General features: G+C 38.5%; 1 protein-coding gene across 1 annotated transcript in view; it reads left to right on the forward strand.

The window, feature by feature from the left end:
• The first annotated feature begins 190 nt into the window (after positions 1-190).
• The window catches only part of Etfdh (electron transfer flavoprotein dehydrogenase), a 30,666-nt gene continuing 14,163 nt past the window's right edge, over positions 191-16,693 (forward strand). Inside the window, exons 1-6 of the mRNA XM_042668352.1 lie at positions 191-400; positions 4,570-4,710; positions 5,353-5,582; positions 6,783-6,864; positions 7,282-7,400; positions 10,945-11,022. Of these exons, the coding sequence (XP_042524286.1) occupies positions 367-400; positions 4,570-4,710; positions 5,353-5,582; positions 6,783-6,864; positions 7,282-7,400; positions 10,945-11,022 (684 nt within the window). The 5' untranslated portion in view covers positions 191-366. The remainder of the gene's footprint in view (positions 401-4,569; positions 4,711-5,352; positions 5,583-6,782; positions 6,865-7,281; positions 7,401-10,944; positions 11,023-16,693) is intronic.

Here is a 16,693-nt window from a genome sequence, read left to right on the forward strand (position 1 = left end):
ACCTCCAGTACGCCTTTGTGCGGGGCTTCTGGACATCGTAGAGCCTCCGGCGCCTTCCCAAGCTGCAGTGAGGAGGCCCGAAGCCGCAGGCTGCGCTGGGACTTGTAGTCCTCCATCCTTTTCGCCTTTGTACGTGACCCGGAAGTCTAGCAGGTTGACGGGTCGAAAGCGGCGCCGGCGCAGAACAGGAGAGGGGCGGGAACGCAGCGAAGCAAGGGCGGTCGGCGGAGAGGCAGACTTGAGAGGGACCGACTGCTTCCTGGCCGAGGATGGCGCCCCCCTCTGCATAGGAGACCCTCGTCCGCGGCGAGCCTCTGACAAGTCTCTTTTCCCTGTATCAGGCCGAGAGTCCTCGTTACTTTGAACATGTCGGTGTCGCTAGCCAAGCTGTCCTGTCCGGGTGAGAGGGAACTGCGGGTGGGGACGTGCAGAGTCAAGTGGAAAAGTTGGGGCAAAAGAGATTGGGCCACTCCTGAGGACTCCGGGTACCCCCCCTCCCCCCGCCCCGCCTGCTCTCAAGCTAAACTAGGGCAAAGGTCAATGCTGTCAGCTCCTGGTAGACCCTTGCTTCCCCCTGGAAGTGGCCCCATTTGGAAGAGTTAGACATCTAGGTTAAAGGTCACGGGCGTAGGAAACAAGTTAACATTCCTTGAATCTTCCCAAATCCTGACCCTACCCTTATCCCAAGGAGCAGATGTTACCTGTTGCAAGACAAAAAGAACTATTTTACAAGTTTGCAACCATCCTAACCTATTTAAATATCAAGTCAGACCTGTCACTGATTCATGTACTTTTCCTGTCTAGATTATATAGAGCTAGGAATGTGTCATGTTCTAAATTGACTCCTAGTGTGCTCCTCGAAGCAGGTGGAAGATATTTAAAGATTTACTTAAAAGTAGATATATGACCGGGCGTCGGTGGCTCACGCCTGGAATACTAGCTTCTCAGGAAGCTGAGATCTGAGGATCGCGGTTCAAAGCTAGCCCAGGCAGGAAAGTACGTGAGACTCCTTATCTCCAGTGGCGCTGTGGCTCAAGTGATAGAGCTGAGGGAGAGTACCCAGGCCCACAGTTCAAGCCCCATGACCGACAAAAAGAAAAAAAAAAAAAAGTGGGCTGGGATGGTGGCTCAGTGGTAGAGTTCTTGCCTTGCATGCCTGAGGCCCTGGGTTCGATTCTCCGGCACCACATAAGCAAAAAGAAAAAAAGCCGAAAGTGGCGCTGTGGCTCAAGTGGTAGAGTGCTAGCCTTGAGCTGAAGAGCTGAGGGACAGCGCCCAGGCCCAGAGTTCAAGCCCCACGACAGGACCCCCCCCCCAAAAAAAAAAAGAAAGTAAATAAATATATGTACTCATACAGAGGCTCTTGAATTTTGTCATACCTGGATTAATTTTTAAGTGCTTACTGAAGTTAAGTTTGGTTTCTTGAATCCATAAGTATACATATTGCAAATTTAAGGATGTGTTTGTGTCAATTTCATGTGAGAATTTTGGCCCCCATATATTGAGTTAGAAGTTAAAGTTTCTGTTTCCCATACATCTGTTACCTCATCTGCTCATATGGCTGTATGGGTTGGGGGAGGGGGAGGTAGTGGTAGTGTTTATTGTTTTGTTTTGGTGCTGGTTTTGTGGCTTGAACTCAGGATCTGGGCTCTGCCTGTAAGCTTTTGTGCTCAAGGATAGTGCTCTAACACCTGAACCATGGCTCCATTTCTGGCTTTTTGGTGATTAATTGGAGATAAGTCTTACGGACTTTTCTATCCTGCTAGGTCTCTATTTATAGAGCTCAGCCTCCGGAGTAGGTAGGATTATAGGCAGGAATGCCCCAGCAACTTTGGTTTTTTGGACATTGTTCTAGTCAGAAGCAACCATGGGCCAGTGCCCATTTCTTTTCTTTGGATGATAGTTCATTGCCATTTTAATAGCCACTCGTTAGCAATACTGGTAACAAAGAGGCAAACACAAATGTGCTGTTACTGATGTGGTGGTGTGAGTTCTGTGGCCTTTATGACTTCACTTCTCACCCAGAATTTCTTCACAGTACTTAATTTCAAATCTCTAAAGTGAGTTGTCAAATTTACTTTCAGAAAAGGAATAAAGGTTAACTTTTTTAGTCCCTTTGAGGAAATCCAACTCCACAGTTAAAATATTTTCAAGCAAATCAGTAACAATAGGAGCAATAGGATTAGTTTGCATTTTCTAATCATTAATTTTCAAAAGTAAATAGCATAACTTTTTAGCATTAACTACATTGTATCATAATATTTTAAATGGTGACAGCATCATGAATTCTGGAACTGCATACATGTCTCATGCTTTTTCTCTTTTGAGATTTAGATTAGGCAAAGAATCATCTAATGCTTATGTATTTCCAAGTAGAGAAAATTTAAAAAAAATTTTAAATAAAAAAAAATCAGACACAGAAGTATTCTGCTTAAAAGGCTAGAGTTTAGCTACTATAAATCTTTTCCCCTACTGCATTCATCATACCCTGTAGCTGTTACTGTCTTACGCCAATACTTCTTATAATCTATCTTCTTGATGAGGCCATCCTAGTGAATATAAAATAATACCTCATTGTTTTGATTTTCATTTCCTATAGTTAATGCTGTTGAGTCTTTTCATGTGCTTCTTTGGGGGAAAAATGGCTATTTCAGTTCTTTTGCCCACTTTTTAATAAAGTTTTATCTTTAGATATATTTCTTCATAGTCTAGACACAAGTTCCTTATCAAATATATGGTTTAAGAATAGTTTCTCCTATTTTTATGGGGTTTTTGTTTGTTTTGCTTTGTTTTGTTTGCTGGGCCTGAGACTTGAACTCAGGGCCTGAGTACTCACCCTGAGCCTCTTTATGCTCAAGGCTAGCTCTACCACTTGAGCCAGAGCACCACTTCTGAGTTTTTTTGAGTAGTTTATTGGAGAAGAGTCTCTCAGGGACTTCTCTGCCTGGGCAGGCTTCAGATCTGAGTAGCTAGGATTACAGGCATGAGCCATTTGCCCACTGCTTATAGGTTATATTTTAACTTGGTTTCATTTGAAACATAAATGAGGTGCTAGATTTTTTTTATAATTTTGATTATATTAAAAAAATGCTTAACTTGCAGTCAGAAGATGTATATGCACATTTTTTTCCTAAGAGTTTTGTAACTTTAGCTCTTCTTTTTCAGTCTTTGATCTTTTTGAGTTAATTTGATATCATGATCTTTTTTTCAACTTTTTTTTTTTTTTTTGGGGGGGGGGGGTCCGGTTGTGGGGCCTGAACTCTGGGCCTGGGCGCTGTCCCTCAGCTCTTCAGCTCAAGGCTAGCGCTCTACCACTTGAGCCACAGCGCCACTTCCGGCTTTTCTCTTTTTGCTTAATGTGGTGCTGAGGAATCAAACCCAGGGCCTCATGCATGCAAGGCAAGCACTCTACCACTGAGCTACCTTCCCAGCCCTTTTTTCAACTTTTCTATTTTGAAATAATTTGACTGAAAGATGAGTTGCAAAAATAATATAGTCCCATGTATTTTTTGCAAGCTTTAGTATAATTATCAAAACTAAGAAATTAACATTTATTAAATGCTTTTATCTAATTACAGACTGTATTCAGATTTCCTTTTTTTACTTTAGGATCTTGTCCAGAGTACTGAATTGCTTTGACTTCACATATCTCCTTTAATCTATATCAATGTGACAGCTCCTCTCTCTTTTCTTGTCTTTCATGATCTTGACACTTTTGCTACATACTTATCAGGCATTTTGTAGAATGACTGTCCATCTTAGATTTAAAGATGTTTGAAGATGTATAACACAGAGATGAAGAATTCCATTCATTGCATCTTCTCAGGGAATATGTGATAGCAATATCCCTTGCTGATGGTATTTAAAGTTGGTCATGAGCTTGAGGCAGGGGAAGGAGACTCTGGATCAAGTGATAGAACACCTATCTAGCAATCTTGAAGCCCTGAGTTCAAATCATAATATACTGTAAAACAAGAAAGAAATAAGTAAATAATGTTGGTCACTTGGTTAAAATGGCTTCTGCCATATTTACTGTACAATTTACATTTTTTAATACTCTACTTGTTTGAAAATAGTTAATGAGTCCATACTCAGTGGGGAAAAAAATAAAGATTTTATGGATATGCCATCATTCTTTGGAATGGTGACTTTATCAAAATCAGTGATGAGCTGGATACCAGTGGCTCATGCCTATAATCCTAGCTACTCATGGGGCTGAGATCTGAAGATTGAGGTTCAAAGCAAGCTTAGGCAAGAAAATCCATGAGACTATTAGCTCTGATTTAGCACCAAAAAAAAAAAAAGCTAAAAGTGCTACCCTTGAGCAAAAGAGCTCAGGGATAACACCTAGGCTCTAAGTCCAAGGCTCAGGACCAGCACCAGGTTAAAAAAAAAAAAATGATGAAAGATTTTCACACAGGAACAGTGAGTGTATACTTTCTTGCAAATAGTTTTCTATTTATTTCACCATGTCTTTAATTTAAAATGGCATATTCATCACATTCTGTTTCTGAGCAGCTTTTGTTTGTTATATTATCCTATCCTTATAATTTCATAATTTTTATGCAGCATATCATTGCTTCCATGCCTTAAAATTTAACAAAAGTTATCTGCCTGTGTGTGCTACAAGATGGTCTTCAACTTCCATTGTACCTCAGATTACTACCCACTATACTATATATCCCCGGGATAAGGACAAGCGATGGGAAGGTAAGTGCAATAATATTGAGATTTTTCTAGATCTTTTATATCCTTTTGTGGATGGTGATGTTTTAATTTTTATGATAGTTTTAAAATACCTAATAATATGACTTTACCAAACTTATTAACTCTTTCTATTTAGTTAAGTAGATATTTGCTAAATTTATAATAATGAATTTTGAAGCTAAAAAGTTGATTTATGGAAAACAGAATCTAAGAGAACATTGAACTAATACAATAATAAACTTAATAGCATTATTATGAAAAGCACAGAGAAACATCTATAAATCACACTTACAGCATAGTGTATACTCTAAAATAATAAAGATACTGAGGGTGCTGAGATCTGAGGATCACAGTTCATAGTCAGCCCAGGCAGAAAAGTCCATGAGACCTTTATCTCCAGTTAACGCTTGAAAAGCTAGAAGTTGAGCTATAAGTCAAGTAGTACGGTCTAGGCCTTAAGTGAAAAAACTTAAGGTACAATGCCCAGGCCCTGAGTTCAAGCCCCAGTATTTTTGTGCCAGTATCAACAAAAGTAAATAATAACAAAACATAGTAAAGCATTCTAAAACAGCATGTAATTTATCATAGGTTTATCGTATCATATTAACCCCAGAATTTTCATCCTTTTTAAATTTTACCTCTCAGGAGTGAATATGGAAAGATTTGCAGAGGAAGCCGATGTGGTGATAGTTGGAGCAGGCCCTGCGGGGCTCTCAGCAGCTATTCGTCTAAAGCAGTTGGCTGCTGAACATGAAAAGGACATCCGTGTGTGTCTGGTGGAAAAAGCTGCTCAAATAGGAGCTCATACACTCTCAGGGGCTTGCCTAGACCCAGGTGCTTTTAAAGAACTCTTCCCAGACTGGAAGGAGAAAGGGGTATGAAAAGCTCTTTCTTATGCAAAGTCTAATCTTTACAGTATCTATTTGCAGATTTTTTTGAATACAGGAAATGCTTTTCAAGTAAGGTGTGTGTAGTGTGTGTGTGTGTGTGTGTGTGTGTGTGTGTGTATGTGTAAATATACATATAAATATAATTTAAAAATACAAGTTCTGACATCACATTTGTACTTAAAGGTATTAACTTGTACTTTTATATAATTCTCTATGTCATAATTATGTATTGGATTTATGAAAAGCATGATCTTGTAAAGGGTCTCTAAATAATTGGTGCTTCAAAATTGTACAGCACTTTTTTTCTCTCATCCTTAAATTTTATTGTGTTATAGGTTTCGTTAACTTTACATGTTCTAGTTCATCTTTTTTCCTTTGGGGGGCGGGGTCTGGTCGTGGGTCTCAACTCTGGGCTGGGCGCTGTCCCTCAGCTCTTCAGCTCAAGGCTAGCGCTCTACCACTTGAGCCACAGTGCCACTTCCGGCTTTTTTCTGCTTATGTGGTGCTGAGGAATCTAACCCAAGGCTTCATGCATACGAGGCAAGAACTCTACCACTGAGCCAACTTTCCAGGCCCCTAGTTGATCTTTTTAAAAAAAGTTTTTATAAGTTAAGCATCAGTGGCTCACATCTGTAATCTCAGCAACTCAGGAGACTGAGATCTGAGGAGTATGGTTCACAACTAGTCCAGGAAGGAAAGGCTGTGAGACGCTTTATCTCCAGTTAACCACCAAAAAGCTAGAAATGGAGTTATGGCCCAACGTGGTAGCCTTGAGCACAAAAGCTCAGGGACAGTGCCCAGGCCCTGAGTTCAATCAAACGCTAGAACTGGCCAAAAAAAAAAATTAGAATTTATTAATAATATAAAGGAAAAATAAAAATTCTCTAATTTTTTCAGCCAGCAGAACTTCAGACTTTAAGCTAACCCTGTAGTCTAAACTCTCACAAACAGGTAGACATGAGGTTCTATGTTTTGAGGAACCCAAGAAATAGATTCCTAAGATAAAACTGGCAGTGGTCTTATTTAGCTTTTTTAAAGATTGCCATTCATCTCAAAAGACACAGAGAAGATATTTCAGTTACAAGATTTTCAAAAAATGAACAGGGGAATTTCTTTTCCCTTTTGTGTTTTTTAATTTATATTTCCCTTAAAGATATAAGCTAAAACTGTTTCTTTCATTTCAAGGCTCCACTTAATACTCCTGTAACAGAAGACAGATTTGGAATTTTAACAGAGAAATACAGAATTCCTGTGCCAATTCTTCCAGGTACAGTACTGTGATAAATATTCAGAGACCCATAGAATTCCACAGCTGGAAGCAACTGCATATTTTAATGAAGAACTCTTCACCTTTACTGTTGAGAAAACTGAAGTTCAGTGATCTGAAGGATTTACCCCAAAATATAGTTATCTGACAGAAAAGCACAACTGGAAACTAGTTCTTTTGTCTTTCAGTCTAGAAATATGGTAGTATTCTAAGCTATCCAGTAACTCGTTTTAGTGCTTAATTTTTTTTAATTTAACAAACTAGAGCTTTAAATCAAAACAAAAAATAGGTTGAAGTTGTAACCATCAAGATAACCTGTACATTTGTGCAAAAATGCACATAGATACAAATTAATTTAATGGTTTTTGAAATGTTTTGTGAAAAATTATACATAACAAATTAAGTCTATGTTTTTAGGACTTCCAATGAACAATCATGGCAATTACATTGTACGCTTGGGACATTTAGTAAGCTGGATGGGAGAACAAGCAGAAGCTCTTGGTGTTGAAGTCTACCCTGGTTATGCTGCTTCTGAGGTCTGTATAGTTTTGTTTTGTCTTTAGTATTTGTAAGAAGTAATTTCTTTTTTAAATAAAACAATTTTTTTGTTTTTCTTTTTATTGTTTTTTTAAAGGTGATGTACAGAGAAGGTACAGTTACATAAGTCAGGTAGTACCTGCCCTTTTGTGGGGGGAGAGCTCATTTCAGTAAATTAAAACAAGAATTTTACAAAATAAAAAAAAAATTTAAGGCATAGGGTTATACATTTGCAAAATTAGGAAGAACCTTGAAAGAGATATAATCCAAGGAGTACTTGTACCCCATCAAGTGATTTTGTGCCTTATGAATAATACCCTAAGGAATAGAAAAATTATCTGTGGTAATTTTCCTTATATTGAATGGAAATTGCCTACTGTTTTATATTATACAAAAGGAATCTGTGCCCTCTTCCAAAGACAGTTTCCAGTTTGAGTTATGTTCTGCTTTCTCCTTCCCACCTTTACCCTGGAGTTTTGTTTTCTTGGGCAAAATTTTCTCATTTCTTTCAACCATGATAGTATATAATTTGAGTTTCATCAGTATTCTTGTCCTCCTTTGAACATGTTCCTTTTCAATTCCTTTTATAAAGTGGTACTTATAATGAATGTACTACTTCAAGCTTGGTGTGAAACAGAACTATTGTCCTCTTTATCCTAGGCATTTATTTCATTAGTTCCCTCTAATAACATGTTGGCCTAGAAAGATAATATATGAAATCTACTGCCAACTCAGGAGAATCCTTTCCATAAATTGCAAGAAGAAAAAGAATGAAGATTTATTACTAAATAAGCATTAAATTAAGACTCCAATGAATGTCACAGGCCAAGAATGAAGATTAGTTCTTTTAGTAGCCAGGCAAGGTACAGTCTATTACATATATGCTAATTGTCACTACACAAAAGAGAAATAAAAGTTGTGCTCTTTGATAAGCTGCAAATTACAACTTGAAGTCAACAACTAGTCCAAACTTCTACAAAACAGGGTGACAGCATCCTCTTTGTTTATAGCACAGAGTGATTGCCTCAAAGAGATCTTTCTGGGTTACAAAAACGCATGTGCTTTATTTAGCTTTTTTAAAGTCTACATGTATCTCAGAAAAACAAAGAATTTGCCAAAGTTGGGCAGAGGAAGTACTGAAAGAAAAGTGAGGTGTACAAAGCAGTTCTTTCTTTTATGTCTTTGACATCAGGGAAAATTTAAAATTTACATTTGTTAATTGAAATAAAACATAAATGTCCCTGTATTGTACTTTTTGCTACAAATTTCTGTTTTCCCAGCCCATACATAAGCATTTGGGTTTTTGGACCCCAGTGTGGGATTTCGCATTGCTCCTTGTTAAACATTCTTGACTCGGATCAGTGTCAAAAGTCACAGGTAGGTAATTTGCAGGACCCCTTGTTTTCACTATCTGACTATATGTACAGTCTCTTCTACCTCTCATCTTTTCCTCAACTCCTTAATGATCATCATCAATGTGGTCTGAGCAAATCAGATTGATCCTTGGGTCAGTTTGTGTGTTTGTTTAGTACCTTGATCCAGACTCCGGCTCTCTTTCATTCCATATTCATTGCTGTACCCTATTTTACCTTTTCAGTCTTCTGCTCCTTGTCATGTGATTCCAGTGTATATTTCATACATTTCTATTCCCCCCAAAAATTTTTCATACATGAACAGAAATAAAGGTTAAAGAGTAGTATAGTTGGTCATCTTATTTAGAACTCAAAAAATTAAACCCCCCAACAACAAATCCTCAAAGAAACAACCACCCCATTAATAAGTGGGCTAAAGACTTAAAGAGAGACTTTTCTGAAGAGGAAATAAGAATGGCCAATAGACACATGAAGAAATGGTCAACTTCTCTAGCCATAAAAGAAATGTAAATCAAAACAACATTGAAATCCCACATCACCCCAGTTAGAACGGCTATAATCAAGAAATCTATGGGCTGGGAAGGTGGCTCAGAGGTAGAGTGCTTGCCTTGCATGCATGATGAGGCCCTGGGTTCGATTCCTCAACACCACATAAACAGAAAAAGCTGGGAGCAGTGCTGTGGCTCAAGTAGTAGAGCACTAGCCTTGAGCTGAAGAGCTAAGGGACAGCGCCCAGGCCCAGAGTTCACGACTGACAAAAAAAAAAAAGAAAAGAAATCTAATAACAACAGATGCTGGAGATGTGGCCAAAAGGAACCTTACTGCATTGTTGGTGGAAATGTAAACTTATTCAATCCCTCTGGAAAGCAGTATGGAGGTTCCTCAAAGGACTCCACATAGAGCTTCCCTGCAATCCAGCAATCCCACTTCTGGACATTTACCCAAATGATCACAAACAAGACCACACTAAAGCTACCAGCACAACTGTTTTTCACAGCATTGTACACCATAGCTAAAATATGGAACCAATCCAGATGCTCCTCAGTAGATGAATGGATCAAGAAAATGTGATACACACACACACACACACAGGAATTCTATGCCTCTGTTAGAAAGAATGACATTGCCCCATTTGTTAGGAAATGGAAAGACTTACAAAAAATTAAGAGAAGTAAGCCAGGCCCAAACATAGGTCCCATGGTTTCCCTTATTTGCTAGTCTATGTGTAGGATAATCTTACCAGACAAATAGAAAAGGTCTAAATCTATGTACATAAGACCATATAAGAGGAGCTAAGCAAAATGAACCCTAAGATATGGACACGAGGTTTTTTCTTTGTTGCTGTTGTTTTTAATGCACTAAATGATTTTTTTTTTTGTTTCTTTTATATGTTCTTCCTCCTATGGTATAACCCCTGTTGTAACTGTATTTGATACTGGTGCCCTGCATCTTGTATATACATTTTTCTAGTTTGAGGAGGAGAAGGGAAATAACAAAATGCTAAAACAAGGATACAGGTTGACCCATTGTAATAATGAGATATACAAGACACTGTTGAAAACAAACTTTACAACTTAGGGGCGGGGAGGAGTTGAGGAAGTGGGGAGGGAAGGGATGGTAAGGGAAACAAAAGAGGGGATAACAATGTACTCATTACCTTACTCCTGTAACTGTGACCACTCTGTACAGTATCTTTATAATAAAAAAAATAAGAATATGACATACTTTCCGCCTTCTCCTTGCTCCAAATGTAAAATCCACTAGACTATCTTTAGCTTCTGTTTTGTTTTCTCTTTTGTCTTTTTATTTGGATAAGGAATGTTAATGCATTTGAGACATAAGCTTTATTGAGATTTTCTGGCCTTGATTTCAGCATCTTTACTAAAGTAAACTTTTTACCTCATTTTACCAGGTTTTTTTAGTGATCTCTCTTAATAGTCTCATCTTTTCCTTCTCATCAAAGTTGTGGCATTAATTTCATTTCCTTCTCTTTGAGTTCTTTTATTATGTTCTGGAAGGGAATAACATAAAAACATGTATCTTTTAAATATTTCAAAGATTTATTTCTGTAAATCTAAAGAATATGTTCATTTTCTAAGAAATCCAGGACTGTTTTTCATGCTTAGTATGAATCCTGAAGAGGCAATAAATTTGTTTTTATTGTTTTTAGATCCTGTTTCATGAAGATGGTAGTGTAAAGGGAATTGCTACTAATGATGTAGGCATACAGAAGGATGGTGCACCAAAGGTAAACCTAATACTTATGTGCTTAAAAAACTGACCAGTAAAAAAGAAACAACTCAAACTCAATAATTTAGGCTTTGTGATAATCTCGACATTAATTATGTGGGGTTTAAAATATATTAATATGTATTTTTATTATTTTGTTGAATATAGAAACAATAAGAAACTATGACACTCTTTTTTAGCAAGGATTTTAATTTAACAGGGTTAAAATAGAAAAGGAAAAAGAGAGAAGCATTTCCCTGTTCCCCATGCAAGAAATGGATGTTAGGGCTCAGAAGGTGGCTCAGTGGTAGAGTGCTTGCCTTGAGCTAAAGAGCTGAGGGATAGTGCTCAGGCCCAGAGTTCAGGCCCCAGAACTGGCATAAAAACAAAAAAAATGGATGTTAAAGACTCCTCTATAATATATAACAGATTTGTGTTTGTGTGTACATGTGTGCACGCCTGTGCTCGCATGAGGGCGCTGGTCTTGGGGCTTGAATTTAGAGCCTGTAGGTTGTCCCCTGAACTTCTTTTGCTCAAGGCTAGAGTTCTACCAATTGAGGCACAGTTCCACTTCTGGCTTTTTTTAGTAGTTTATTGGAGAAAAGAATCTCAGGGACTTTCCTGCCTGAATTAGCTTTTAACCATGATCCTCAGATCTCAGCCTCCTCAGTGGTTAGAATTGCAGGGGTGAGCCATGGGCTCTTCAACCTAAGAATATTTTTTTAATTTTTTTTATTGTGAAAATATTGTACAGAGGGGTTATAATTACATGGGCAAGATAATGAGTACATTTCTTATTAAGCATTGTTTCCCCTTTGTTTCCTTTGTTTCCCCTTCCCATCCTCCTCCCCCCACCCCTCCCCCACCGGGTCCTCCCCCTCCCCCACCAAAGTTGTAAAGTTCGTTTTACGACATAACGACTTGTATATCTCATTGTTGCAATGGGTTGACCTGTATCTCTATCTAAACAATTTATTTTTTCCCTTCCCCTCCACAAATTATATCAACATCAAATACAGTGAAAACAAGGGTTATATGATGGGAGAGGGACATATAAAGCAACAAAGAAATAATCTTATAAATATGTTAGAAACAATCGCAAGACAGAAAAAACATTTGAGCCCTTATCTTGGGGTTCATTTCGCCTAACATCAACTTATCTGACCGTTTCTGCTTGTCTCAGACATATACTAATTATTGCAAATAAGGGAAACCATGGGACCTATGTTTCTTTGGGCCTGGCTTACTTCACTTAATATAATTTTTTCCAAGTTTTTCCATTTCCTAACAAATGGGGAAATGTCATTCTTTCTGATGGAGGGATAGAATTCCATTGTGTATATATACCATATTTTCTTGATCCATTCATCTACTGAGGGGCATCTGGGTTGGTTCCATATCTTAGCTATGGTAAATAATGCTGCAATAAACATAGTCGGGCTGGTAGCTTTAGTGTGGTCTTGTTTGTGATCATTTGGGGAAATGCCCAAAAGTGGGATTGCTGGATCATAGGGGAACTCTGTGTGGAGTCTTTTGAGGAACCTCCATACTGCTTTCCAAAGTGGTTGAACAAGTTTACACTCCCACCAACAATGCAGTAAGGTTCCCTTCTGTCCACATCCCCTCCAGCATCTGTTGTTATTAGAGTTCTTGGTTATAGCCATTCTAACTGGAGTGAGGTGGTATCTCAATGTTGTTTTGATTTTCATTTCTTTTATGGCTAGGGAGGTTGAGCATTTCTTCATGTGTCTATTGGCCATCCTTCTTTCTTCTTCAGAGAAGTTTTTCTTTAAGTCTTTAGCCCACTTATTTATTGGGCAGTTGTTTCTTTGAAGATTTGTTGTTGGGGGATTTAATTTTTGAGTTCCAGGTATATTTTAGATATGAGACCCTTGTCCTTTGTATGGCTAGTGAATATCTTCTCCCAATCTCTGGGCTTTCTATTGAGCTTGCTAGCTATGTCCTTTGCCGTGCAGAAGCTCTGCAGTTTCATGCAATCCCGTTTGTCCAACCTTTCTTTGATTTGTTGTGTTTCTGGGTCTCTATTAAGAAAATCTCAGCCTGTGCCAAGGAGACCTAAGGTTTCTTCTAATCCGTCCTGTAAGAATATTTTTTAAAAGATAAAACTTGAATCATATAAATAAAAAACCAAATGTCAAAGATTTTATTTTATTCAGTTAATAAGAGAATTCATAAGTTGTTACATTATTACAGCAGTTCAGTGACCTGGGTATCCACCTCCATAATTTCCACACCTGGGGACAGTATTTACATTGTTATCAGTAAGTAAATACTAATAGACTTTGACCTGATTTGAACAGACCAAAATATTTTAGTGTATGTAAAACTGGTTGCCTTCCTCTCCTTCCAAAAGTAGACAGATGGAAGTCCTGAATTTAAAATGTAGAAAACTCAAGGCCCTAAATTCAAGCTACAGTACTGGCACCAAAAAAAAATTTTATTAAAGGAAAGCCACTCTACAATATGGAGCTCTCACCTGTCAATGCTACTTGGAAAAGACAAGAAGTATTTTGCTTACCTGAAATAAAATCAAAATAAAGATCAATGCATTATCTATTTATGTTCGTTTATTCTCTTCCTAATTACATTATAAACTAAGGACAGACAGAGGTCATAGAAGATTACTGTAATGCCTGGCACAGTACCAGGTATTTATTAGGACCCCAGTATCAGTATTTACTGATAGTTTATTCTCTTTTCAGCTGCTCTTGAACCAAATTAGAAGTCCAGTCTACTCCCACAGATCTTACTTCTCACTACTTCCAGGTTAGAAAGCAAGTGGCAAAGCTTGTAAGTCCTGCCTTTCAGGGCTCCTTCTACTGTTTTAACTGACTGCATCAGAATCATCTGAATCTAGGGGCTCACCATGTCCTGCAATAGAGACCAACAAGTTGTTTTTTACAAGTCCTAAGGATCTGATGTATAGCTAGGTTTACAAACAATGATTATTTCATAATAACAAAAGAATATTATTTTTCATGTATAAAAGTTATTGTTTTCTACATTATGATAACCTACTTATGAAATTAAATAATGTGCCGGGCGCTGGTGGCTCACACCTGTAATCTTACTTAGGAGGCTGAGATCTGAGAATCAGGGTTCAAAGCCAGCCTGGGCAGGAAAGTCCGTGAGACTCTTATCTCCAATAAACCACTAGAAAACCAGAAGTGGCGCTGTAGCTCAAGCGGTAGAGTGCTCACCTTGAGCTGAAGAGCCCAGGGACAGCACCCAAGCCCAGAGTTCAAGCCCCACAACCAACAATAAAATAAAAATAAATAAATAATGTAACATAAAAATAAATAATGTAACTTATAAATAACTTATTTAATGTTGCAACAAGACACAGATTCTACTATTAAGTATTTTTCTCCTTTTGTGCAAATTTTCTTACGTTCTATGCTTTTTTATGTATAAATACATAGCTTTTTAGTCATATATAAAAGCATAAAGGAAGATGGGCATGGTTACTGTAGTCCAGGGCTTAGGAAGGAAGAACTGAATTGTCAAAATTTGAGACCAGCTTGGCCAAGATCCTTTTTTTTTTTTTTTTTTGGTTGGTCATGGGGCTTGAACTCTGGGCCTCTTGCTGTCTCTCAGCTCTTCAGCTCAAGGCAAGTGCTCTACCACTTGAGCCACAGCAGCACTTCTGGTTTTCTAGTGGTTTATTGGAGATAAGAGTCTCACAGGGGCAGTGGCTCATGCCTGTAATCCTAGCTACTCAGGAGGCTGAGATCTGAGGATCACCGTTCAAAGCCAGCCAGGGCAGGAAAGACTGTGAGACTCTTATCTCCAATAAACCACTAGAAAACCAGAAGTGGCACTGTAGCTCAAATGGTAGAGCGCTCACCTTGAGCTAAAGAGTGTGGACCTTGAGCTAAAGAGTGCAGGGACAGTGCCCAAGCCCAGAGTTCAAGTCCCACAACCGACCAAAAAAGAAAAAGAGTCTCTCGGACTTTCCTGCCCTGTTTGGCTTTGAACGGCACTCCTCAGATCTCAGCCTCCTGAATAGCTAGGCTTATAGGTGTGAGCCATCTGCGACCCAAGATCCTTTTTTATTTGTTTTTAGTGCCTGTACTGGGGCTTGATCTCATCTATTAAAACAAATCTTTAAAAAAAAAAAAAAAAAAAAAAAAATAGCTGGGCTGGGAAGATGGCTCAGTGGTAGAGCGCTTGCCTTGCATGCCTGAGGCCCTGGGTTCGATTCCTCAGCACCACATAAGCAAAAAGAAAAAAGTCGGAAGTGGCGCTGTGGCTCATGTGGTAGAGCGCTAGCCTTGAGCTGAAGAGCTGAGGGACAGCACCCAGGCCCAGAGTTTAGGCCCCACAACCGGACCCAAAAATTAAAAAAAAAATAAAATAAAATAGCTGAGCACTGGTGGCTCAAACCTGTACTCCTACTTATTCAGGAGATGGATATCTGAGGATCAAGGTTCAGAGTCACCCTGGGCAAGAAAGTCCTTGAGACTTTTATCTCCAATTAACCACCAGAAAACTGGAAGTGGAGCTGTGGTTAAGCCATAGCTTACCACTTTTAGAGTGGTAGAGTATTAGTCTTGAGCACAAAAGCTTAGCAACAGTGTCAGGCCCTAAGTTCAAGCCCCAGAACTGACAGAAACAGTAGTGAAACACTGCAGCGACATAAAGGTTCAACTACTGAAACTTGGTTTAAAGCTTGGGGGAATCTATTAAAGCAATAAAAATGAATGCTTTAATTGGGCTGGAGGCATGTCTCAAATGCTAGAGCACCAACTAGCTTTGAGTAAGAAAGCTGAGTGAGAGCACTGGATGCCAAGTTCAAGCACTAGTATCAGTAAAAAATAAAAAAGGTAATGTTTGTTGTACATTGCTTTAGACAAATCACTTTATAATATGAAAGCAATTATAAAGGAGACACATATCAATGTAAACCTATTAATTATATGATTACCTGTGTACATACATGCATTCAGATATGAATTAAAAAATCAAAAAAGATAATGCTTCCAGACCCTGTTGGCCCACACCTGTAATCCTGGCTACTCAAGAGGTTGAGATCTGAGGACTGAGGTTCAAAGCCAGCTGGGGCAGCAAAGTCTAAGAGAATCTTATCTGCAGTTGACCAGCAAAAAGCCAGAGTGGAGCTGTGGCATAAGTGATGAGTGCTAATATTGAGCGAGAGCTAAGGACAGTGCCCCCAGCCCTGAGTTCAATCTCTAGTACACACACACAAAAGATATGCTTTATAACTTAACACAATGAAAGCTATCAAATAATAGGTGAGAGAAGAGGGAAGGAGAGCTAATCTGATTGAAATACTGTATCTGTTCTGTGTAAAATACTACTAATACAACTAATATACACTAATATACACTTTAAATCTGAGAGGAATGTAAAACAAATTGTCTGAAAGTGATACCATTTAGAGAAGGGAATGTGAATGGAGGGTTAAATATGGTCAAAATACTTTATTTACATCTATAAAATGAAATGTTGAAATTGTTTTAAGAAGGGCTGCTGGGGATCAAGGAGAGTGATGAAGGGGGAGGTGAATCTAATCAAGATACATTGTAAGCATATATAGAAGGTCACAATGAAAACTTCTGTTCAGCTACTATATGCGTGGGTCTTGAACTCTGGACCTAGGCACTGTCCCTGAGCTCTTCAGCTCAAGGTGAGTGCTCTACCACTTG

The sequence above is a fragment of the Dipodomys spectabilis genome, unplaced genomic scaffold (genome assembly GCF_019054845.1).
Source record: "Dipodomys spectabilis isolate Male_0828 unplaced genomic scaffold, ASM1905484v1 ptg000436l, whole genome shotgun sequence".
Taxonomy (NCBI): Eukaryota; Metazoa; Chordata; class Mammalia; order Rodentia; family Heteromyidae; genus Dipodomys; species Dipodomys spectabilis.